The 24,159-nt window shown below is 46.8% G+C and overlaps 1 protein-coding gene across 2 annotated transcripts in view; it reads right to left on the reverse strand.

The window, feature by feature from the left end:
* Positions 1-995: 995 nt before the first annotated feature.
* LOC311136024 (teneurin-2-like) overlaps positions 996-24,159 on the reverse strand; it is a gene marked incomplete at both ends in the record, with an annotated part of 210,857 nt that continues 187,693 nt past the window's right edge. For both annotated transcript variants that reach the window (XM_084170087.1, XM_084170088.1), the window contains 21 exons: positions 996-1,733; positions 1,866-1,996; positions 2,128-3,748; positions 3,876-4,172; positions 4,576-4,811; positions 5,813-5,988; positions 6,358-7,232; positions 7,598-7,752; positions 8,347-8,579; positions 10,883-10,903; positions 11,014-11,266; positions 11,933-12,076; positions 12,578-12,845; positions 13,013-13,274; positions 13,427-13,546; positions 15,274-15,481; positions 17,230-17,376; positions 20,657-20,842; positions 21,178-21,378; positions 23,429-23,623; positions 24,007-24,108. In XM_084170087.1, the coding sequence (XP_084026213.1) occupies positions 996-1,733; positions 1,866-1,996; positions 2,128-3,748; positions 3,876-4,172; positions 4,576-4,811; positions 5,813-5,988; positions 6,358-7,232; positions 7,598-7,752; positions 8,347-8,579; positions 10,883-10,903; positions 11,014-11,266; positions 11,933-12,076; positions 12,578-12,845; positions 13,013-13,274; positions 13,427-13,546; positions 15,274-15,481; positions 17,230-17,376; positions 20,657-20,842; positions 21,178-21,378; positions 23,429-23,623; positions 24,007-24,108 (6,569 nt within the window). The remainder of the gene's footprint in view (positions 1,734-1,865; positions 1,997-2,127; positions 3,749-3,875; positions 4,173-4,575; positions 4,812-5,812; positions 5,989-6,357; positions 7,233-7,597; positions 7,753-8,346; positions 8,580-10,882; positions 10,904-11,013; positions 11,267-11,932; positions 12,077-12,577; positions 12,846-13,012; positions 13,275-13,426; positions 13,547-15,273; positions 15,482-17,229; positions 17,377-20,656; positions 20,843-21,177; positions 21,379-23,428; positions 23,624-24,006; positions 24,109-24,159) is intronic.

A 24,159-nucleotide genomic window follows, 5' to 3' on the forward strand; every position in this document is an offset into this window, starting at 1 on the left:
TAATGCAATATATGTCACAATAGGTCTAAATATGTGTCATGACAGTGTTATGACCATATTATAACAGGTTATGACAAGTTATGTCAGATGTTATGACATATTATGACATGGCTATGACCGTTTAATAATGTGTTATGATGCGGGTATCAAGTAAAGTGTTACCATATTTGATCTGTAATATGTCTTGGGCTGCAAATTTAAATAAAAAAATGTGAATTGAGAATACTTTAATATATATATATATATTTTAAAAGACATATTTCATCCTCAATACAAATTCTTCATGATTGTCATATAGTGCAAACAAAAAGAGCAAGAAAAAACAACTATCCTTTGATTCCATTTGTATTTTTCTTGAAATTGTGAGAGATGGTTTCCTGACTTATCTTGGATAAGTCAACAGGAGTGCCCAAGTGAATGTCTTGTTTCAAAGTCTACAGCACAGGAACATACAAATCTACATATATGTCATATCCTCAATCGCTGTTGTTAAATTAAACCATATTTTACTATGTACTCTGAATGAAGAACAATTGAGCATCCTTAAACATTGCTCATGGTTATGATGGTGTTGGCAAGTGATGGCTCTATGTTCTTCAGATAGTGGCCTGAGACAGTTCAAGAGTTGTTTAGCCATTAGAAATAAAAACCTTGACTGTGTTGTCATTGTCAGTGCTGTGCAGGATTCGTCTGATAAGCTGTTGGAATAGCAGTTAACCTCATTGGCATCAATACCAATCCCTCAAAAAAGAGTGACACATATTTTCTATTTTTTCCCTCATAAAAAAGTCAGTACAGTTCATATCATCAGTAGTTAAGGGTGCTTTTTCAAATCATAGTCTGAACTCATTCAGGCGTTGTTTTTGCCTTCAGCAAGACATCGGTTTTGTGAGATTGTGTCCTCTCAGATGCGCCTGCAGCACTGTCAGGGAAACCCCATGTTTACTCTCCCTAGGAGATGAAGTATCAGAGGGGCTGTGTTGTGTTGTACTCTGTTACCTCCTGCCCATCTCGTTCTGTCTGAGGAACTGGATGTTGCTGCTGCTGTCTGCCAGTTCTGGGTACTGCTCCACAGGCAGCACATAGTACCCATCGTAACCTGGCACCTTCCCTGCTGCCAGGAGCTGCTGCCGCTCTCCCTCTGCCCACAGCCTCCCTCCCTCTCTGCTCTCTCTCAGAGACTGCTGCTCCCTCATCCAGGCCCCCGACAGGGCCCTCTGGTGGGCTTGCTCCAGCAGGCGACCCCGCTCCTTCTCCAGCACGTCAGCCGCCAGGCCGTAACGTACACTCAGGGACAACGCTACCGTGTGGATCTCCACGGTGACGCCCCGACGAGAGCGCCCGCTGACGGTCACGTTGACGCCATTCTCCAGGGCTTTCCTCCCACTGCTCAGCCCCAGAGACAGCAGGTCACTGTCAGCCAGGCCCAGCTTCACAAAGAAGTGGCAGTCCTTCCCGTCTATGGTGTAGTGGGTTCCCTCCAGATAGATGGCATTGTTCAGGACTTGGGCCACCTTACGGCTGTCCTCACTGGCCAGGCCGGACACTCCCGTCACCACATGGCCCTCCTTAATGGCCAGCATCATGCCCCGGCCCACGATGGGGATCTTCGTGCCGAACCAGTACCCAGGCTTGTCCCGTTTGGCCCGGCGCTCCTTGTTGAGCAGCCTCCCCTCCAGGGCCATGAAGGCCTGGTTGTGGCGCTCTGCTGCATGCTGTACCCCTGTGATCAGCTGGAGACAGAGCAGAGGGTCAGCCAGTCACTTGATTGTTTTGTTTAAATTAATAAACATAAAATACATGGAGATTTGCCTGTGTAGTCCCAGTAATCAGTAGCTCAAATACGTATTTGATAAATAACTCACCTGAGCAGTCTCACAGTCCTGGCTTGCCAATAGTTCATAAGGCGGGTCAACAAAATACATGGGGTGTCTGGGGAAGCCTGGTATGATGTTACTGAGCTGGAAACCAAACATCACCAGCCAGCTCTTCACATCTGCAAAATAGGGCAAGCGTATTAATGAATTAAAACATGTCAAGATGTCATAACAACATACTTACAGTACCTTACTTGATGGATCTTTTTTCATAACAGGTCAAAAAAAAAGCTAACACAATCATCCTTACCTGTCACATAACTCTTGATGTCTATCATATCACTGAGTGGGTTGTTGTTCTTGAACATGTACAGATTGAACGGGGACGGCTCCTTGCCAATTTTAGGTATGAGTTTATGGTCTGGAGCAGTCCATCTGCCTGCCAGCACATCGTAGTCCCTCTGGCCAAAGTGCACCAGCTTGGTGAGTGGGTCGTAGAGCCCCCCGTGGAAGCCCACCACCATGTTGAAGTCAGGGTTGGAGTCGTGGTACACCTCCCCGTAGGCAGTGTACTGGAGCTGCTTGACCATCTGTCCGTTGCTGCTGAAGACGGCGAGCGGCGTGCCCGTGTTGTCCGAGGCGATGTAGTACTCCTCCCCGCCGGTCACCTCCATGGCAAACAGATGGCCCTGCAGGTCGTAGTAGAAAGAAGTGATCTCCCCTCCAGAGTGGTTGTACACGTGGGTGATCCTGCCGGGGTAGTTGAGATCTGCGTAGAAGAACTGCAGGTGCTCTCCCTCGTTGGTCTTCCTGGAGACGCGGCGGCCCAGGCCGTCGTAGCGGTAGCGGACGCTCCACCCCCCCGGCGTGCGGCTGTACGCCTGCTCCAGCAGCCCGTTGGAGTTGTAGATGAAGACGTCGGCGCCGCGCTGGCTCAGGACACCGTCCTCGTCCACGCGGTACTGCATGTCGCCCAGGCGGGTGATGCGGTCGCGCAGGTCGTAGCGCAGCGGCAGCAGGCGGGCGCTGTTCCCAGGGTTCAGCAGGTGCAGGTTGCCGTTCAGGTCGTAGCTGTAGCGCCAGGTGGACCAGTCGTTGACTTTGACCCCGACAAGCTGGCCGTCACCGTCGTACTCATAGCGGTACTGTGTTGTGTTAGCATATGGCCCGATCTTCAGCTCTCTCTTGATGACCCGGCCCATGCTGTCATACTGTACCGTCATCCAGTACATGAGCGAGCGGAAGATCTCGTACTGCACCTCTTTGATGCGGCCGTGGGCGTCAAAGTGCTTGCTGAGGGTCATCACTGCCGTGGTGATTATCTGATTAACGTCATAGTAGATAATGCCAAACTTGCCAAAGTGCTCCACCTTGCCTGAGATGTCATCGTAGCGGTAGAGGTCCACGGGCAGGGGCGTCTCGCCGATCACAGGCTTGATGCTGGCCACACGGAAGCTGTTATCGTGGTAGGTGTAGTCAAAACGGGCGTTGACCATGCCCTCCTCAGAGAAGCGGTACATCTGTTTGTCCACTAGGGGGCCTACTTTACGGTATCGGATGGTGCAGGAGAATCCCCCACTCTGCAGGTTAACCATCTTCAACACTCCGGCTGTCTCGTCGTAGCCGAACGTCACAGCTGTGCCGTCGTACAGAACCTCAGACAGCTTGGCCAGCTTGCCATACTTATAGATGACGCGTCGACCCGTGCCCAGGTAAAAAGTGGCACGGGGTCGTCCGTCTTCGCTGAAGTCGTGGATGACGGTGGCGTTACTCTCGGGAGGGTTGTAGATGTTGCGGATGTAGCCGATGGACACGTGGGTGGACATGGTGTGTCTGGCCATGCTGGGCATGGTGACAGAGGTGAGACGCCCTGAGGTGTCAAACTCAAACACATACTGCCTCTGACTCTGCTGGAGGAGCAGCACCATGGACTGGGGAGGAAGAAAGAGAATAACTTCAAACAACAAAACTCAGGGACAGGCAAGAGTAAAAACTCTGTTCCCAGGCAGCTTACAGCACACACACAGACACATCCAGTAGTATAGCAGAATGCCTCACCTTATCCAGATAGCTGAAGCGCCAAACCTTCCCGTCCACAAAGGTGCGTGAGAGGATGCGTCCGAAGGTGTCAAACTCGCTCCTCTGGCTCATGCTGCCTCTCTGCAGGCCCACCAGGTGTCCGGTGGGGGAGTAGGACACGTTGACCACAGCCAGGCTGCTGCTGGGAAGCCAGGTGGCTGGACGGCCCTGCTGGTCGTACATGATCCTCAGCGTGAACTTGCGGTGGTCGTCATAAATCTTCTCTGTGCGAGTGTTGCGGTCAAAATCAATGGAGAGGAGGTTCCTGCCATGGGCCTGTGCAGAGTGTGAGGGAGGACATACAGTAGGTACAGTCAGGTCAAAAATGGTTGGCACCTGACTGTACATGAGACATGAGAGGAAGACATCCTAAGCCTGTAAAACCATTTGCATTCTGATAAAATAGGATGTTTTTATGGGTGAAAAACTCAATTTCCTCTCTTTTGCTAACTAGCAATGCTAGTACAAGCAGAGCTGGCTGTGTATCATATATAGTTAAAAACAACAATATTACTCTCCAAATCCTATATTTTAGCTCTATTTTCCTTCTCAGTGACACATGCTACCATACAGAGAGGGACTTCAGTTTGACAGAGAGCAAGCTGCATTGATTAAAAAACCTCCAGAAATGGATTGACATTAGAGACTGAGCACTTTAAGTGCATTGTGTCCAGCTTACCCTCAGCTTCCTGCCATAGACGGTCACTTTGCTCTTGATGAGTTCCTTCCTCATCCTCCACTCGATAGAGTTCAGCCCGCTGTCGGTGGGCAGACTGATGTTGCGCTGACCAATGGTAGGGCTGACTGAGCCGGCTAGGATATGGGGCTCTGTGTGGAAGCTGAGGCCCATGCCATTGGCATACGATACTCTCAGAGTACCATTGTAACAGAACTGGTAGTTGTTCCGTACTTGGTCTGCAGGGGGAGCAGCACACACACACACACACACACACACACACACACACACACACACACAGGTTGGATTAGAAGTGAGAAACTGAGGGCACGTTTTATTACAGAGAAGACATTACATTTGATCTGATTGAATGCTCTGCATTAGGGGAAATGCGGTCTCTGGGGCTGGATCTGTGTACTTTTCTCCCAGACAATAACAAGTATCCTCTCTCATAATGACATGACCAAAGATAAGAGGGTTTTTAGTCTCAGCAAAATGCAGAACATGAGACTTTTATTCCATTTATATGCAGTAATGAGATCATGTACTACATTTGAGGAGGAAAGGTACCTGGAAGCAAAATAATCCATGGAGTTTAACGCGGGAAACTTCCCGAACACGTCTAACCAGACAAGAGTACTCAAAACCAGCTTTTAACGGCTTTCAAACTCAATTTATCTCCCTGAAACAGTAGAAGCAAACTTTGCAAGCCTTTATAGCCAGATTTACTTTGTAAAGTCAATTTCAGTGAGAACTCCCACATTAGATTGAAATAAAGTGTGCAGTTTAAGGTAGCCAAGTCGCTTTCCCCCTTTTACGAGCCCCCCAGGGCACACTTTCATATAAATCTCTTCAATTCTTATTCTTACGGCTCCAGTAGTTTCCAGACGTACAGATGAGATTGCATTTATTTTCTGTCACACCCCCATGGGTCAGTAGGGAAATCTATACTTTCTCCTGCTCTTTCCCCCTCCCTGTTAAACGGCTGAAATAAGCTCTGGGATCAGGGGCCTTCTTGTTGGGCAGCAGCCACCTCTTATGGCACCCACAGACACAGATGAAGATTTACTGCGTCCCAGGTAATGGATTTCTCCTTAATCGCATTTGTCATCGGACTGTAAAAAGTGTCAGGTTCCCTAGGATGTTGGTGTTGGAGAGACAGAGAGAGCGAGCTGGGCAGGGGGTTATAGCACTGTAGCTTAAATATGAGAATGATCCTTTTAGGTGACATGTTTGTTACCTTGCACCACAGTGTAGGACGCCTCCACAGAGGACAGGTTGGTGATGACAGTGACGTCATTGTCCCTGTTGGAGCTCTCCATGTCGATGTTGATTGATTGGTCTATCTCCCGGTGTAGGCTGGTCACCACTCCCGTGGGGTAGGTGACGTTAGTCAGACGCCCCTCACTGTCATACCTGCATGGGAAGAGTAGGATGCAGCTGAGTCTAGGGGCCATGGAGGAAAAATCCTACATGTGCTGGAATGTTTGTCAAATGTGAGACCGACAGATGTCTTCTAGTACTCAGAGCAGTACCAGAGTCAGACTCCAGATGGTGACAATGTGACATGACCATACTTTTGATTTGACTCAGTGTGGCCTGACAGAATCCAGACTTCTTTCACTCTCTCTGACTAATGCATTATTTCCACACCAATAAATGGCTATTGCTCCTGTTCTTCACCCCATATTAACACACTTCACTGTGAGTTATATCACTGAATACGTTAGGCTAATTTACAGTCACATATACACATTACACATTTACAAGTAAATTCCCACATACTCATAAAAGTTTGTCCATCCAGTCTCGTCAGCCTTGGAGGCCAGCAGGCCTGTGTTTGCAGCATAGCTCATCACCGCCACCTCCTGGTTGAGGGCAGATACGGAGCGCAGGCCGCCGGCAGGGTCCAACCCCAGGGTGACCACCTGGTTCTCAGGCAGCAGCACCAGCCTCAGCTGGCCAGATCCGTCCCTCCTCACCCTCAGGGTGTTGTTACAGTTATCAGCCACAGCAGCCAGCTCCCCGTCCGGCCCGTAGGTGAAGTTATAGAGGGGTTCTCCAGTGATCAGACTGACTGTCTGTCTGTGGATCCCATCTCTACTGAACACATAGAGCTCCTGCTCCCGTGGCGACCCCACCTCATACAGCCCCACTGGCGTGGCCACGGGCCTGTCGCGCCGCACTGCCCGCACACGGATGTTGTTGAGATCGGCGATGAACAGCGTGCCATCGGGAGACACAGCGAGCGAGGAGGGGGCGTTGAGCCCGGCGTCCGTGGCGTAGCCCTCGTCGCCGGAGAAGCACTGGCAGTTGACGTCGTTCTTGCAGTCGCACTCGGAGGTGGCGCCAGCCAGCAGAGAGGTCTCTCCGGAGGCGCTGACCTGCCGCACGCGGTTGATCTTCTTTTCGTCCGTCTCGGCGATGTAGAGCACACCAGTGTGGGAGATGGCGATGGCCGTGGCGCTCTCCAGGGCAGAGTGGATGGCCAGCTTGCTCAGGGAGTAGTCTATGCCCGGGACCTGGCAGTGCATGGGCCTCCCAGCGATGATGTTGACCTGGTGGTTCTCTGTGATGCGGAGGATCACGTTGTTCTCCAGCACGTACAGGGAGTTGTCTGTGGGGTTCACCGCCAGGTCTGTGGGCCACTCCAGACGCACCTGGATCAACAGTTACATGAGTAAACACAAATCCACTGGAACTCCACAGCGCTCTTTAGATCTCCAAGTCTTTATCCAAATGTATCTCTCACACACACTATTCAGAAGAGAGTACAGCTAGGGTAGCTTGGATAGGTGGGTATCAATACTGTCAATTTATGTATTTGTATTTGGCCATAAGACAGAGGGGGAAAAATAGGACAGATCGGGATATCATTTAGACTGCAGACTCTCTTCCCACCTGGCTATTAAGAAATACATATAGCCTCAGCACTACACATGTTTTCTGCCCCAAACGGCCTGTAAGTCCAACATATAAAGATATGAAACATATCGATTTTTGGTTCCCCAGGTTTTCTCCTCACCTGACTGACGTCCATGCTGGAGTCACAGCTGAGTGGACGGACCGCTGTGAGGTCATTGGTCTTGATCAGGGTGGAGATAATGCCATTCTGGTCCACCTTACGGATCATGGTGGCGTCAACAAAGTACATGAGGCCGTTCTTATCCACAGCGATCCCTGACAGACAGAAATAAATATGAAGGCAGAGTGTGAAAACTAGTTCTACTTTACATCTGGGGCTGCTAACACAAACAGTCAAAACACTGTCAATGTTGGGCTCATCAGGCATTCTGCAGGGTTGTAACCTCACACTGACATCAGAATGTCTCTGTGTTAGAGTGTCATCTCTGCTTTGACACCAAGTGACAGTGCAACACTCCGCCTGGCAGTTTAGTGTCAAGAAGACTCGCTGTTTCTGTTCCAGGTCACTGCTCTGAACAAACAGATTGCAAATCACTCTCGTTTACATACACCCTCCCTCCTGAGGATACCACTAGATAGATACTGAGTGACAGCTAAAGACCCCAAATGAATAGCAGGTGAACATGTGTAAAATCACACAATATGAGTGCTTCCTACAAGGGGGCATAAATGACAGACTGTAAGTAACAATCAGCTATAACAAAATAATACTAATGGAAATTAGATGAGTGGAACTGATTATATATTGAACATGTGGAGCAGAGCATCCCTAAAATAAGGAAAGGCATCTGTATTCAGTCACAGTCACCTCCCCAGTCAGGATTGATACCCCATGCCCCTGGTACTCACCCCTAGGGCTCATGAGTGTGGCCTCCACAGCCTTGCCCCCGTCCCCACATCGGGCCTCGTCAAAGGGGACACACTGCTCGCCGGTCCCAGCCACCACCTGGGCATTGTCCAACAACTGCCGCCCGCCGGTCAGTGAGCGCACGCGGTAGATCTGTCGAGAGTTGGTGTCCGAGAGAAAGACCACCCCAGACAGTGGGTCCACCGCTAGGTAGTACTTGTGTGTTGGGTTGTTCCTACGTAGATAGGATATGAGAGAATAGTTTAGATAGATAATCCCTCAGACTGAGCAAGAGACTATAGGAATGCATTCAGGGTTCACAATAATTGGATAGTTTCACATGCAGAAAAAAGTACAGAGCTACAGGAAGAGAGATGACATACAGGTAGCCATCACTTTTACTAAAGCTGTATGTCAGGCAATGTCACCAAGCTGACGGAGGACACTAGGGCTGTCCCCGACAAAAAAAAAATATTGGTTGACCGAGAGTAGTCTGCTCAATTTTTAAACGTGTATTTTTCCAGATAAAAAAAATTAATGGAAATATCACATTTACATAAGTATTCAGACCCTTTACTCAGTACTTTGTTGAAGCACCTTTGGCAGCGAATACAGCCTCGACTCTTCTTGGATATGACACTACAAGCTTGGCACACCTGTATTTGGGGAGTTTCTCCCAGTCTCCTCTGCAGATCCTCTCAAGCTCTGTCAGGTTGGATGGGGAGCGTCGCTGCACAGCTATTTTCAGGTCTGTTCAGAGATGTTCGATCAGGTTCAAGTCCGGGCTCTGGCTGGGCCACTCAAGGACATTCAGAGATTTGTCCCAAAGCCACTCCTGCGTTGTCTTTGCTGTGTGCTTAGTGTTGTTGTCCTGTTGGAAGGTGAATCTTTGTCCCAGTCTGAGGTCCTGAGTGCTCTGGAGCAGGTTTTCATCAAGGATCTCTCTGTACTTTGCTCCGTTCATCTTTCCCTCAATCCTGACTAGTCTCCCAGTCGCTGCCGCTGAAAAACATCCCCACATCATGATGCTGCTACCATCATGCTTCACTGTAGGGATGGTGCCAGGTTTCCTCCAGAACGCTTGGCATTCAGGCCAAAGAGTTCAATCTTGGTTTTATCAGACCAGAGAATCTTGTTTCTCATGATCTGAGAGTCCTTTAGGTGTCATGTAACTTTTACTGAGGAGAAGCTTCCACCTGGCCACTCTACCATAAAGGCCTGATAGGTGGAGTGCTGCAGAGATGGTTGTCCTTCTGGAAGGTTCTCCCATCTCCACAGAGGAATTCTGGAGCTCTGTCAGAGTGACCATCAGGTTCTTGGTCACCTCCCTGACCAAGGCCCTTCAATCCCGATTGCTCAGTTTGGCCGGGCGGCCAGCTCTAGGAAGAGTCTTGGTGGTTCCAAACTTCTTCCATTTAAGAATGATGGAGGCCACTGTATTCTTGGGGACCTTCAATGCTGCAGACATTTTTGGTACCCTTCCCCAGATCTGTGCCTCGACACAATCTTTTCTCGGAGGTCTACGGACAATTCCGTCGACCTCATGGCTTGGTTTTTGCTCTGACATGCACTGTCAATATAGACAGGTGTGTGCCTTTCCAAATCATGTCCAATCAATAAAATGTACCACAGGTAGAGTCCAATCAAGTTGTAGAAACATCTCAAGGATGATCAATGGAAACAGGATGCACCTGAGCTCAATTCTGAGTCTCATGTAAATAAAATATTTCCGTTTTATATGTTAGTTTTTTTTGCTGAAATTTCTAAAAACCTGTTTTCGCTTTGTCATTATGGGGTATTGTGTGTAGATTGATGAGGAAATGTGTTTCTTTAATCCATTTTAGAATAAGGCTGTAACGTAACAAAATGTGGAATAAGTCAAGGGGTCTGAATACTTTCCGAAGGCACTGTATATGTACAATATATCGATGATGTATAAAGCCAGGCACATTTAACAGTGACACTATTGATTATAGACACATAGCAACATGGTCTAGGAAAAGGCACCAATTCAACAGCGCAGTGATGTATTTCAGAACCGCGGACAGCGACTGCTATCCAACGCAGGAGAACGCACATTTGATATAATGTATTTTTATTAGTGTTGCATTGTTCTTACGTAATATAACCATATACATTTTCAGCAGCACATGCCTTAGAGCAGGGTTGCCCAACCATGTTCCTGGAGAGCTACCCTCCTGTAGGTTTTCGCTCCAACCCCAGGTGTTACTCACCTGATTCATCTTATCAACCTGCTAATTATTAGAATCAGGTGTGCTAGATTAGGGTTGGAGCAAAAACCTACAGGACGGTAGCTCTCCAGGAACAGGGTTGGGCAGTCCTGCCTTAGAGTGATGGACTGTGCCATCCCCACTGCCTCCACAATAGATTAGCCCACCCAGACAGGTGTGAATCAGACAGGTGTCTTTGTACACCATTATTTATTTTTTAAATTGCTATCTACTGCTGGACTAAAGAAATCTCGGTTGACCAACAGCCTATAGGGTCAGTCCTAGAGGACACACAAACATAACTTACCCATGCCTCAAGTCTTTATTTCTGGAGAAAAAGAAAAGAAAGAACACAACCTTGTTAGTTCCCACCTATCATGTTACGCAACCCCTCCTCCATTGATAACCTCTGTCCATCCCTCATGTCTGCCAGCCTACCTGAGCTCCAGCACGGCTGTGGTGTTTAGAGTGGGGTAGACCCGGCGGATGAAGTTAAGATCTCCCACATACAGGCTGCCGTCCCCCCCACAGGCCAGCGCCATGGGGGCCAGCAGCTTGTTGCCCTCAGCCAGACCACTGCAGCTGGGGCAAGAGATACTGCGCCTGCGCCCGTTCCCCATGATGCTGTTAATGACTGGAGGCTGCTGCTCCGACACAAACACATTCTCCCCACTGCCCTTATGCAGGATCCCTGAAACAGTAGAGGCATTCTGATTCAAACCAATATCCTTTTAGATCCTAAACTTCACAACTACGCCATGAATAGAGCTCGGGAACAAAGACCTAGAGTCACTTTTTAATCAGCCTCTATCTTAATATTGGCTTCCTTATCATTTTAGACTTTAAATTCCCCGTGTACCCAAAAATAAAACAATAAAGTAATCCAATAACACTGTTCAAACTGTTGCTATAGAAACCGAGTGAGTGTGAAGGTGTGAGAGTCAGAGTAGTATATTATTAGTGTTTGTCATCTTATTGACTCCCTGCTTGTCCCTCGTCTGTCATTGCCTGGGCACAGGAATATTGCATTGGTATTCAGGGCACACGTGGTGCTGTCAAACATGGAGGTGAAAGAACACTGTTTTATGAGATCCTCAGTGGAACTGCATTGATATACAGATGTGAGACAAGAAAAGACAAGACTACTTGGATGTTGAACGTCCATTCATGCATTCCAATAAGTTTAATGTAGCTACACCTTTTTTTTAAAAACATTTCTCAACACTAAATACGAACAAAAGAAAACACACAATTGTAAATGATCTGACTGTGACAGTAGCCCATCTGTCCTGATGTGAGTGAGGTTAGTTCTAAAATGTCCGTGTTCTAAGTGGGTTTCAAAGGCTGTAGGTCGTACCACTGGCAATGTTGAGGGCGTGGTGTTTGTCCAGGGACCAGCCCCCCAGGTTGGACGGTAGCAGCTCGTAGCCCTGCAGCACCGCTGTCCTCTTTTCCCATAGGATCTGACTGGGACACGTCTCATACTCAAACCCCACTGACACTGTAGAAAAACAGAGAATAGGATTTGACTCTCCATCCAAACTTTAGCACCACCTCAAAGTAACACAGGGTTCCATCACATACAGTCATTAACTGCATTAAATGTACTCTTCATGGTCACAAGAATCACACGTGATAAACATACATGTGGACAAACGCATCAGGTTAAGTATGCTTCAATGAGAATGTTAATCAAGTGAGTGAGATTGAATGAGACGTGTGCGTAGGGAGAAACGTATTCAGCGTGATCACATACTGTTTCTGTGAATGCATGGGGCTCGAGGTAGACAACTGTTCACACCTACACAGCATCACACAGTATCTTACTGTGTAGGTGTCAACTGAATTAAACGCTTGTGTTGTGGCTTTCTTTTGTCAGAGAGCCTGTTGTGGTAATAGATGGCATGGTCCTGTGTCTTGACAGATAGAGCTACAGAGTTACATCTAACATAACCGAACCAAACATAATCCAAACACTACAGAATCTCACACTGCTACTCACCAGCAGCTTGGGTCAGCCCGTAGACCCTCTGCCTGTAGGCGTCCGTCTTGTCCCAGATATAGGAGTAGGCCAGGTGGGGAGAGGCGTGGAACCACTTCTGGAAGAGGTGTCCCTCCACGGCCACCATCAGGTGCACCTTGACCAGGGAGAGGGGCACCAGGGTCTGGGTCATGGTCACCTTCAGCAGGGCGTGGTACCCCGAGGCACGAGAGCTCAGGTAGCACAGCTTCAGACCTGTGCCCGGGATCTCCAGCTGCTCATGAACCACCTAGGAGGAGGAGGGAGAGAGAGAGTTAGTGGAAGAAAGAGAAAGAGAGAGAGGGGAAGAGAGAGAGACGTGAGAGAGAGATCGAGAAAAGGAGATGTAGAGAGAGAAGAAAGTAACAGAAAAGAGAGCTAGAGGGAGAGAGAGAGCAACTGTATGTATGTAAGTACCTGAGTCTCAGGGATGATGTGCCTCTCTGCAGGATGGGAGCTGAAGAAGGAGGAGAGGGGTGAGGCCACCACCACAGGGTCAGGGTGGACATAGCCACTGAGGTCACAGGCTGGGATGATGTACTCCTCCATCTTTAGTACCAGCGTGTCCATGGCATAGAACCGGTTCCAGGGCAGCCACACCGTGCGCTCTTGGCTCAAGAACGGCGCTCGCTCAAAGCGCAGGGTCAGAGACGCACCCCCATTGGCCACCAGGTCAAATCTACAGAGGAACAAAGACAGGGGACAAGAGGTTATAAAGACTTTGATCCACACTGTCCTCCGTTCACTCTTAGATGTAATTCATGGAGGAACTAAGGGACATACATTAAATCGGTTGTCATTGTCATATTCAAAACCCAAACAGTCACTCACGTGCCGTCCTGTCGAGTCAGGGTGTAACCATAGTGAGGGTACTTGACAAACGTCACGTTGACCCCTACCAGGGGAGTCCCGTCCGTGGTCAGGACCTGGCCTCTGATCAACGATGCCAGGCTGCAAGAGGAGGTGAAAGAGGATACAGTTGCTTCCTAACTGACAGCCAAGGCATGAAGAGGGTGTAACTGCACGTGATCCAAAACTCTCAATGAATGGCTGTCAAAGTCAGTGGTAATTACTTATTGACAGAAAAATACACGTTTGGATATATTTGAAACTCTGACATACACTACCAGTCAAAAGTTTGGACACACCTACTCATTCAAGGGGTTTTCTTTATTTTTACTATTTTTTACATTGTAGAATAATAGTGAAGACATCAAAACTATGAAATAACACATATGGAATCATGTAGTAACCAAAAAAGTGTTAAATCAAAATATATTTTATATTTGAGATTCTTCAAATAGCCACCCTTTGCCTTGATGACAGCTTTGCACACTCTTGGCATTCTCTCAACCAGCTTCATGAGGTAGTCACCTGGAATGCATTTCAATGAACAGGTGTGCCTTCTTAAAAGTTAATTTCTGAAATTTCTTTCCTTCTTAATGCGTTTGAGCCAATCAGTTGTGTTGTGACAAGGTAGGGCTATGTTATGTATACCCCAGATAGCCCTATTTGGTAAAAGACCAAGTCCATATTATGGCATGAACAGCTCAAATAAGCAAAGAGAAACAACAGTCCATCATTACTTTAAGACATGAAGGTCAGTCAATACGGAACATTTCAAGAACTTTGAAAGTGTCTCCAAGTGTAGTCGCATAAACCATCAAGCGCTATGATGAAACTGGCTCTCATGAGGACTGCCACAGGAATGGAAGACCCAGAGTTACCTCTGCTGCAGATGATAAGTTCATTAGAGTTACCAGCCTCAGAAATTGCAGCCCAAATAAATGCTTCACAGTGTTCAAGTAACAGACACATCTCAACATCAACTGTTCAGAGGAGACTGTGTGAATCAGGCCTTCATGGTCGAATTGCTGCAAAGAAACCACTACTAAAGGACACCAATAAGAAGAAGAGACTTGCTTGGGCCAAGAAACACGAGCAAAAAAAAAATGTGTCCTTTGGTCTGGAGTCCAAATTAGATTTTTTGTTTGTGAGATGCGATGTGGGTGAACGGATTATCTCTACATGTGTAGTTCCCACCGTAAAGCATGGAGGAGGAGGTGTGATGGTGTGGGGGTGCTTTGCTGGTGACACGGTCTGTGATTTATTTAGAATTCAAGGCACACTTAACCAGCATGGCTACCACAGCATTCTGCAGCGATATGCCATCCCATCTGGTTTGGGCTTAGTGGGACTATCATTTGTTTTTCAACAGGACAGTGACCCAACACACCTCCAGATGTGTAAGGGCTATTTTACCATGAAGGAGAGTGATGGAGTGCTGCCTCAGATGACCTGCCCTCCACAATCCCCCGACCTCAACCCAATTGAGATGGTTTGGGATGAGTCGGACGGCAGAGTGAAGGAAAAGCAGCCAACAAGTGCTCAGCATATGTGGGAACACCTTCAAGACTGTTGGAAAAGCATTCCAGGTGAAGCTGGTTGAGAGAATGCCAAGAGTGTGCAAAGCTGTCATCAAGGAAAAGGGTGGCTATTTTAAGAATCTCAAATATAAAATGTATTTTGATTTGTTTAACACTTTTTTGGGTACTACATGATTCGATATGAGTAGGTGTGTCCAAACCTTTGACTGGTACTGTATATATGCTGATATTTACTGTACAGCTAGTTGATTCTATCCTGAAGGAAGTGAAATGGACAGATGGGTACACTACCTTGAGTTGAAGGGGTTGTTTCCAGGGATGATGTGGGTACCATCCCTCCCCACCAGTAGCTTGACCCTGTCGTAGAATGACCTGACTTGGGATGGTGATTGACTTTGCTGGATGATCTGCAGTGGATCCCTTGCTCCCAGGCACAGTGGATTGGTCAGGCACAGACTCTGAGTGCAGCAGTCGGGATCCATGCAGTCTGTCAGTCCGTCTGCAAGGGGAAACAAACAGAAATCTATTCTGGACAGACATACACCGCCGCAGCTAAATAATGATTGAATGGCATTTTTTATGTAAAATTGTTCCTCTTGTTGTTGGGCAGAATAGAACAGAACAACGTGTACATGATTCAAAATGTATTAACCCTTTCCATTCTTTTCATGATTGTTTTATGAGACAGTTAATTAATCTCATCATATAATGTAATATTTTCATTAGGATGGGTGCGTGGTATTTTTCATCATTCCTAATGATGCTCTATTTTCTCGAGGTTCTCCTTTATAAGTGGTACAGTGCCTGCATGTCCTCCTTTTAATCAAACCCAATAACACTGACATCAAAGTCAAATGGGACATCACGTACAACCCTGTGGGGGTCCTTTTCATCTCTCTTTACGCATCAACAGGAGCACGCACGTGCACTCACACTACTCTCTTTTCCTTCCCTCCCTTACACCTCCCATCCGCTTCAGACCTGCCAAAACAATCACTGCCAACCACTTTGAGACTTTGTAAACATTTTCTGTTTGATCTTTCAGGTATTATTTGGTGAAATAAAACCCAGACAGAGACAAACAGAGAGGTACGGAGACTGAGAAACACATAGACAGACATAGCGGGAAGGTGTCTGAGATTAAGGATGTGAGTAGGAAGTATCCATTGAAGAAGGAAGATGATTGGATTAACCACAACAGCCAGCCAGTCAGACAGCCAGCCAGCCAGGCAGCCAGCCACACATTGAAACATGCACTGAGCCAGTCTGGTAATTGGAGGGCTGTTCGAGTGAGCCATGTTTAAAATCCCATTGTCCTCGGAGCACATTACCTTATTGCTCAGACGCAGACGGGGGAGATGAAAGATTAAAGGCTTCCAGGGGCTGCATTAAGACACTTGTTCAATCACCATCCCGTTTCCTAGGCGACAGGGGCTAAGCAAAGCATCCTCAACTGCATGACATGCCACAGAGAAAGCTCTTTAAAATTGACACAGCTCTGGCCTCTGCAAACTACTTAGCCGTTAATCAAGGGAAAATACACCTGGGTATCATTTTCATGTTAGATAACCCTGCCCTGACAGACTGACTGGGGCTGACTGCTTGGAGCTGCTTCTTGCCCTGTGAAAAGCATCTATTCCCGAGGCCTCTTTGATCCTCTCACAAATGGTCACAGGAGGGGGTCACTCCATCTTCCACCAGGGAGGGAGGGGGAGGAAATAATAGGGGCATCCATCTCAGCAAACTCCAGGTCACTGATCCCCACATGCTCTTAGGAGGAGGTGGAGGAGGCATTGATTCAGCCAGCCTCTCCTCTCTCCCCAGCCCGCTCAGTGCTAGCTCACACAGACAGAAGGATGCCATAATGGGGCCATTCAGGCCTGATAGCACTAGCCCCACAATCACACCTCTTTGATCCGCTAAAAACACTCACTGGGAGGAAACCTCTCAGAGAAACCCAGGCAGGCGTCTGGCTGTCTGGCTGTCTGGCTGTCTGGCTGACTGCTGGTCATCAGGGAGAATCAAATAATTGTCATGCCTGAGAGACACTGCTACTAACAGGAAATAAACAGATTTCAAATCTAGACCAAATCAACAGTACAGTTGCACAAATACTGTAACTCCGCCACAGCTGGTTCCAAATCACGGGTATTACATGCATTTTTCATAGGCAAATCTACAAAGTGGACACAGCCTTCACCATCCTGCCTCCTGTGCTGTGATCCTTCACCTCTTCACCACACTCACCTCCTTCATTGTCCTTGTTGTCAGCACAGGAGATCTCCATGGCAACGCTGCAGCCAGGTCCTCTCCAGCCAGTGTGGCATTCACAGTGCCAGCTGTTCTGTCCCAGGCTGCATTGGCCATTCCCGTTACACAGGCCCGGGCACCCGTCTGAGAGAGAGGGAGGAGGGAAACAGAGGAGGAGTGGACAGGGATCAGAGGAGAGGCCTGATCAGTAATAGTGATTTAGTGACAGAGTAACTTGTACCAGCTAAGGGAGAGCAGCACACAAACTTTATATTTTTAGTCTCTGTCTACCGTTGCATCACACAACAAGGGCAATAAAAAAAGTATATTGATTACATGGCAAGGGGATTGCATTTCATCATAACAATGCTCTTCTTGTGGATGTGGATTTCATACAGCTACAGTATATACCCTAGTGGCAAAAGGGAGGGTTTTGGCGTGCGGTAAATGGTTTTGTTCAATATCCATTCATAGCTAAAAGTATTCAATAAAAGAAAGTACACAAGTTCACAGCCGATTAATTTGTGGTGGTTGATTTGCCTCTGGAGGCTGGCTGGGGTGTAATGCTGCCTCATGAGAGAATTTGATTAGGCAAAACTGATGAGATTACAAGCCACCTAGACTTTGAAAACAGGGAGGGAGAACAACAGGAGAGATGCTACATATCATTGATGACTGCAGTCACCCTCAGCAGATGTAATATTCTCCCAGGCTAGGTTAATGAAGAGGACATGATGAATGCTGCTGCGACATCTGTCTCAGTGGTGTAGTATAGTCTGTACAGGAGACCAGAGGTATGGGACCAGGTAGTGGGTGCTATTGGACTGTAAATCTACATAACTCGCCCATGCTGTTCCATGAATTACCATCACCAAGGTCAAAAGAGCAAACCTCACAAAAAAAAAAAAAGGTGATAAATATTAATCCATAAACTGCATTTAAAAATCAGACACTTTCACCAAAATGGGAAACCTCAAAATTAACATTAAGACTTTTCCCGAACAGACTAAAATCTAATTAAACCGTATTAACCTTTAATTTAAGACAGCCTCCTAACAACATGTCCGCCGTCCTGTCCCGATGTGGAGCAGCACAGTCATTAGTATTCTCCCAACAGGGATGAGCATGCAGCTTCACTGGTCCAACCCATCTATTAGTATTCTACCTACTGCTGGGCAGATGCAGTTAAAAGGCCAAGTCCATTAATATTCCTATGGAGGGAGCAGACTGCTGCAGCAGAAATAGCAGCCGACCGGTCTCCATTGAGCCTACTTAACATGGAGTAGCAACGCTAACATACACTGCTAGCTAACTGTGTGTTTACAACAAAACATTGATAGACAGACTGAAAGGCCGACATTCACAAACAGACTCAGAAAGAACAAACTGACACACAATAGTCCTATGTTTAACAATGCACAAGAGAGAAATTAATGCAATGGGTACGAATGTTAAGTCTGTTAGGAAGTGGTTAATCTGTCGTGGACAAGACTAGGTCAACATAAATGGTACCATCTGACCAAATTACACCAGGTTTTAGTTCTGGGTTAACTAATATTAGGAAGTGGTAGAAAGTGTGCACTAGCTGAATATCCCAATATGAGGGACCAATAGGGATTGGGGATACTAGCAAATGGGACTTTGCAGCACTCTACTGGAACACTAAAACTCCAACTACCACTAAGACATTGAGTGCAAACACTATTCAACACTTCACAATACTAAAAAGGACCCCTCTACATCCCTCTTCTACACAAGAGAGTGGTCTGTTTGAGGCGTGGGGAACTAACGCACAAATCAGATCACCTCTTGTCCAAATACAATACCTTGTTCCAAGCTATCCCAAAAGTCTGCATAAAAACAAAATATGGCAGGTTTGATAAGATCTTTGCGTGTGGAGGAGGGTTGGCATTCTTAACATGGCATGGTTCATCACAAGTAAATAGGAGCGAGATGGAGGGGGATAAATCTCCTTCGCACTCAACTCTCCAACACTAATTAAAGAGAGAGACACATAATGAACAGAGAATGAGAGCTAGCGCACAGCACGGGCCTTTTCACATGGCTCTAACAACATAGCCCACAGTGGAGCCCCAGGGAGGTGTTTTTCTCATCAGATGGGAGGAAGATAAAGGGAGGAAAATAGGAAAGTAAAGCCCTCCGGCACTCAAGAGCACTCTGGGGGAGAATGAGGGGGCAGAGTGGCTGTCCCTCTCTGTTGGCTCCCAGGGAGGCAGAGTGGGTCTTAAGGCTTCCGCAAGCTTCGGTTCGGCTGGCGCCTAGCCGAACTAGGCTAGGCAAACCGAACGAGTGTGCTGGCATACTCCCTTAAAAGACCTTCGCTTAAAAAACAAGAAAAAAGCGGCAATAGTACTGTTTGTCCATCTTGAGATGCCGTAGCCAGTATACACCTCAAAATGGTCAGAATTAATCTAAGCTAACTCAAGAAATCGGTAATTCATTTTGATGTTCTTGCTGAGGAGCTCTTAGTCCTGCAATTTGACATCTAACTAAGATGTTTGGTGCACTATTTCTCAATGAAACAATGTGCATGAAAATGAGTCATCTATCGTAGAATGGCAACAAACACTTCATTGAAGAATCCCTACTGTTAACCAATGACTGACGAAGGGGCGTAGACTTCAGCTACTGGAATTCGGCTTGCCTTGACAAATTGTGCACTAATAGCCGGAAAAACCCTTGCCGAAGACCAAAACTAACAAAAACGTCACAAATATGATGTCATAATATATGCACAAACTGTTTCCGAACTGTTTCGGATGGCAAAGCATGCGGACGCCTTTAGGGAGCACCAAGAGGCCTGCTGCCCGGCCTCCTCCACCGGAGAGTGGATGACTAGGCTGGAGGGGCGAGGCTGCAGATGGAGGTGGGTACTTTGGCCATGGATGAAACATTTGCACTCTAGTGGAGGAACCATTCCAAATGAATGGGAGCGCTTCTTAATGACATGGAGGAACAGAGCAGGGAAGGAGGGCACTCATCAGCATTGATGGATGTATCTGCTGCTGAGTGCTATACTTAAGCAATAGGGCCAGTGGGTGTGTGGTATAGGGCCAATATACCACTGCTAAGGGCTGTTCTGAAGCACGACGCAACGCAGCATCCAGGGCTCGAACCAGCCAGTTTATAATGCTCTTTTTATAATCACAGAAAGAGAGACATTGGACATGTTTTGTGTTGGGGGTGCTGTCGGGGGGTTCGACAGCATCCCCAACCTTCTCATAATCCAACCAAAGTGTATAGTTAAGGCAGCAAACAGGATGTATCTTTTAAACATGTGGGGGTAGTGACAGTTCCTCTCTCTGGCTGAGAGTTAGTATGGTGTGAGGATAGAGGCAGGATACTGCTGTGTGTGTTAGTGTGTTAGCGTGCCAGGGTGTTGGCTGGCTGGCCGGATGCATACCGATGGTGCAGTGCTCTCCGTTCCAGCCCTGTTGGCACTGACACTTTCCGTCCCGGCATGTCCCGTGCTTCACACACAGCGGGTTGCAGACGCGCAGGTCACACCCGGTGCCTGTCCAGCCCTCCTCACAGCGACACACACTGCCAACACACACGCCGTGGGCGCCACAGTCCGACGAGCACACCTCTGTGGAGAAACACACATGTAGGCAGATAAGCACAGTAATAGGAGAGGAAAGCAGTATAGTAGATGGACAAATGGGAAATGGATGGGTTTCACAGAGGAGGTAGTCACAAAGAGATGTGGCCATGGCGTGTGTTGAGTGTGTTTCTGAGTTGTAGAGACGAGTGAAAGGAGTAATATAATATACGCCATTTAGCAGACATTTTTATCCAAAGCGACTTAGTCATGCATGGTCCCGGGAATCAAACCCACCATCTTGGCATTGCAAGCGCCATGCTCTACCAACTGAGCTACAGAGGACCACAGAGGGGGAGGTGTGTGTGTGGGGTGTTACCTACCCATGGAGCAGTCTGGTCCCATCCAGTTTGGGTCGCAGCTACAGATGCCCGTGTCGGGTATGAAGGCCCCATGTCCGTGGCACTGGTCTGGGCACTGGGCCCTGGGATGCTCACAGAGCGGGCCGGCCCAGCCTGGCTTACAGTGGCACTGCCCACTCACACAGGTACCATGGCCAGAGCAGCCTGGGTCAAGACAGTCCACTGAAACACAGATAGAGAGAAACAGAGGCATGATGTCAATGCACCACGTTAACAAAAACGTAGTAGCAGTAATTGTGAATATACTTAAAGTAGTGAATATACTTAAAGAAAGGAGGTAAAATGGCCATTTTCTTCTCAATTTCTTCGTATAACCAGAACTCTCTCTCCTCTTCCATCCCTTCTCTACTTACCCTCCAACTCCACTTCATCCCAGATGAGCAGAAACCCATCAGAACATAGGTGAATGAATCAGCTCCAGGGCAATTATTTAAAAGCTGGATCAATAAAATGGATTCCATTCCCTTAATAACGTTTCTGATGTACAGTGGGGTCTGAAATGATTGATAACCTTGATAAAGATGAGCAAAAATGACTGTATAAAATCAATAATTTAAATACTGAGCTATATTGTATGCAAAAAAAAGGAAATTATATTATTTTATACAAATACAATTGCTCAGAGAAAGAGATTTTGTTTAACAACTAATTTAAAAACAATTCTCAAAAAGGTAGGGGTCAAAATTATTGATACCCCTGTTTTCAATACCTTTCAATACCTCACCTTGTGAGGATAAGAGTACTGAGCCTTTTTCTAAAATGTTTTATGAGATTGGAAAACACATTGGTAGGGATCTTAGACCATTCCTCCATACAGAATCCTTCCAGATCCTTGATATCCTTCGTCTGTGCTTATGAACTACCCTCTTCAATTCAAACCACAGGTTTTCAATGGGGTTCAAGTCCGGAGACTGAGACTGCCATTGCAAAAATGTAGATTTTGTTGCCAATTAACCATTTCTTTTTGAAGGCCGTTGACCTTAACAAGGGCCCCAAGACCAGCGGTAGCAAAATAGCTGCATAACATCAAAGATTATTTTCTGATCATGCATTCTAATTTTGACGCCAAACCCACAACTGGTGTGCATAAACGGCATTGGCATTTGGATTGGAACCGGAGCTTTGGTCTGATGACATGGTAATAACATGCAAAATCTCTTTCTCTGAGCAATTGTATTTTTTTTTCTTTATACATTTTATAGCTCAGTATTTTAATTATTTATTATATACAGACAATATTTGCTCATCTTTATCAAGGGTCCCACTGTATACAGTATACACCTTCCTAATATTGAGTTGCACCCCGTTTTGCCCTCAGAACAGCCTCAATTTGTCAGAGCATGGACTCTACAAGGTGTCAAAAGCATTCCACAGGGATGCTGGCCCATGTTGACTCCAATGCTTCCCACAGTTGTGTCAAGTTGGCTGGATGTCCTTTGGGTGGTGCACCATTCTTGATACACACAGGAAACTGTTGAGCGTGAAAAACCCAGCAGCGTTGCAGTTCTTGACACACTCAAACCGGTGCGCCAGGCACCTACTACTGATGCAAGCAGTAGAATCAGATTTTAAAAACAGGTAAAAATACACCTTATGGAACAATGGGGACTGTGAAGAGACACACACACACACAAGGGTATAGACACATGCATACGCACACATTGTGATATTGTTGTATGGTGGTATTAAACATTTTGTATTGTAGATAAGTAGAGGTGTAATAATGTCATATTATGTACTGTTTTATATTTTGTTTTATATGTAATGTAAGTGCTTTAATATGTTTGGACCCCAGGAAGAGTTGCTGCTGCCTTGGCAGCAGCTAATGGGGATCCCTAATAAATACAAATACGACCATACCCCGTTTAAAGGCACTTAAATATTTTGTCTTGCCCATTCACCCTCTGAATGGCACACATACACAATCCATGTCTCAATTGTCTCAAAGCTTAAAAATCCTTCTTTAACCTGTCTCCTCCCCTTCATCTACACTGATTGAAGTGGATTTAACAAGTGACATCAATAAGAAATCATAGCTTTCACCTGGATTCACCTGGTCAGTCATGGAAACACTCAGTGTATATCTCTACAGTCAGACTTTCTGAAACGTAATATGGCACTAAATTGTGAATCTCCCTGAAGGCAGGTGTGTGTGTGTCTGAGAGTGTGTGTGAACAAGTGTGTGAGTGATGTACAGCGCTGTACACCTCACCTTCCTCGCAGATGTCGCCACGATAACCTGCAGAGCACGTGCAGGAGCCCTCGGAGCATGTGCCATGGCCGTTGCAAACTGGGTCAATACACTGGCCCACTGGGACGTCACACTCGGAACCCTTCCATCCGCTGTAGCAGATACACGAGCCCTTGTCATACTGGCCATTGCCACTGCACAGGACCGGGCAGGCAGCTAGACAACGTGAGAGGAGTGAGATACAGCAAGTGAGACAAGGTGAAAGACATGGGCTTTAGGTCATATTTGAGTCATGCTCCATTTTTATGTCAGTAGAGAGACATTTATGTTGAGATTGTCATATTGGAAATGTCTCAAACAACTCATGGTGGCTCTTGTTACGAGGATCAAGATAGGAGTAAAATATTCTACAATATACATTTGAGTGATGCTTCATTTTATATATCAGTATTGAGTAACTTATGTTGAGATGATCCTATTGGACATATCTCAAAACAACTCATGGTGGCTCGTGATGATTTTCAAGATAAGGGTAAAATATTCTACAATATACATATACATAACTATACAGCCTAGCTTAGCGATACCAAAGTATGTACCTTTGGCACAATCCATGCCATGGAATCCTGGAAAGCAGTGGCACACGCCCGACATGCACTCTCCATTTCCATGGCAATTCTGCGGGCATTCTTGTACTGAATCTATGATTGAACAGCAAGTATTGAAAAAGACAAGTTATTACAACCAGAATT

The sequence above is a fragment of the Coregonus lavaretus genome, assembly GCF_964263955.1.
Source record: "Coregonus lavaretus genome assembly, chromosome: 10".
Classification (NCBI taxonomy): domain Eukaryota; kingdom Metazoa; phylum Chordata; class Actinopteri; order Salmoniformes; family Salmonidae; genus Coregonus; species Coregonus lavaretus.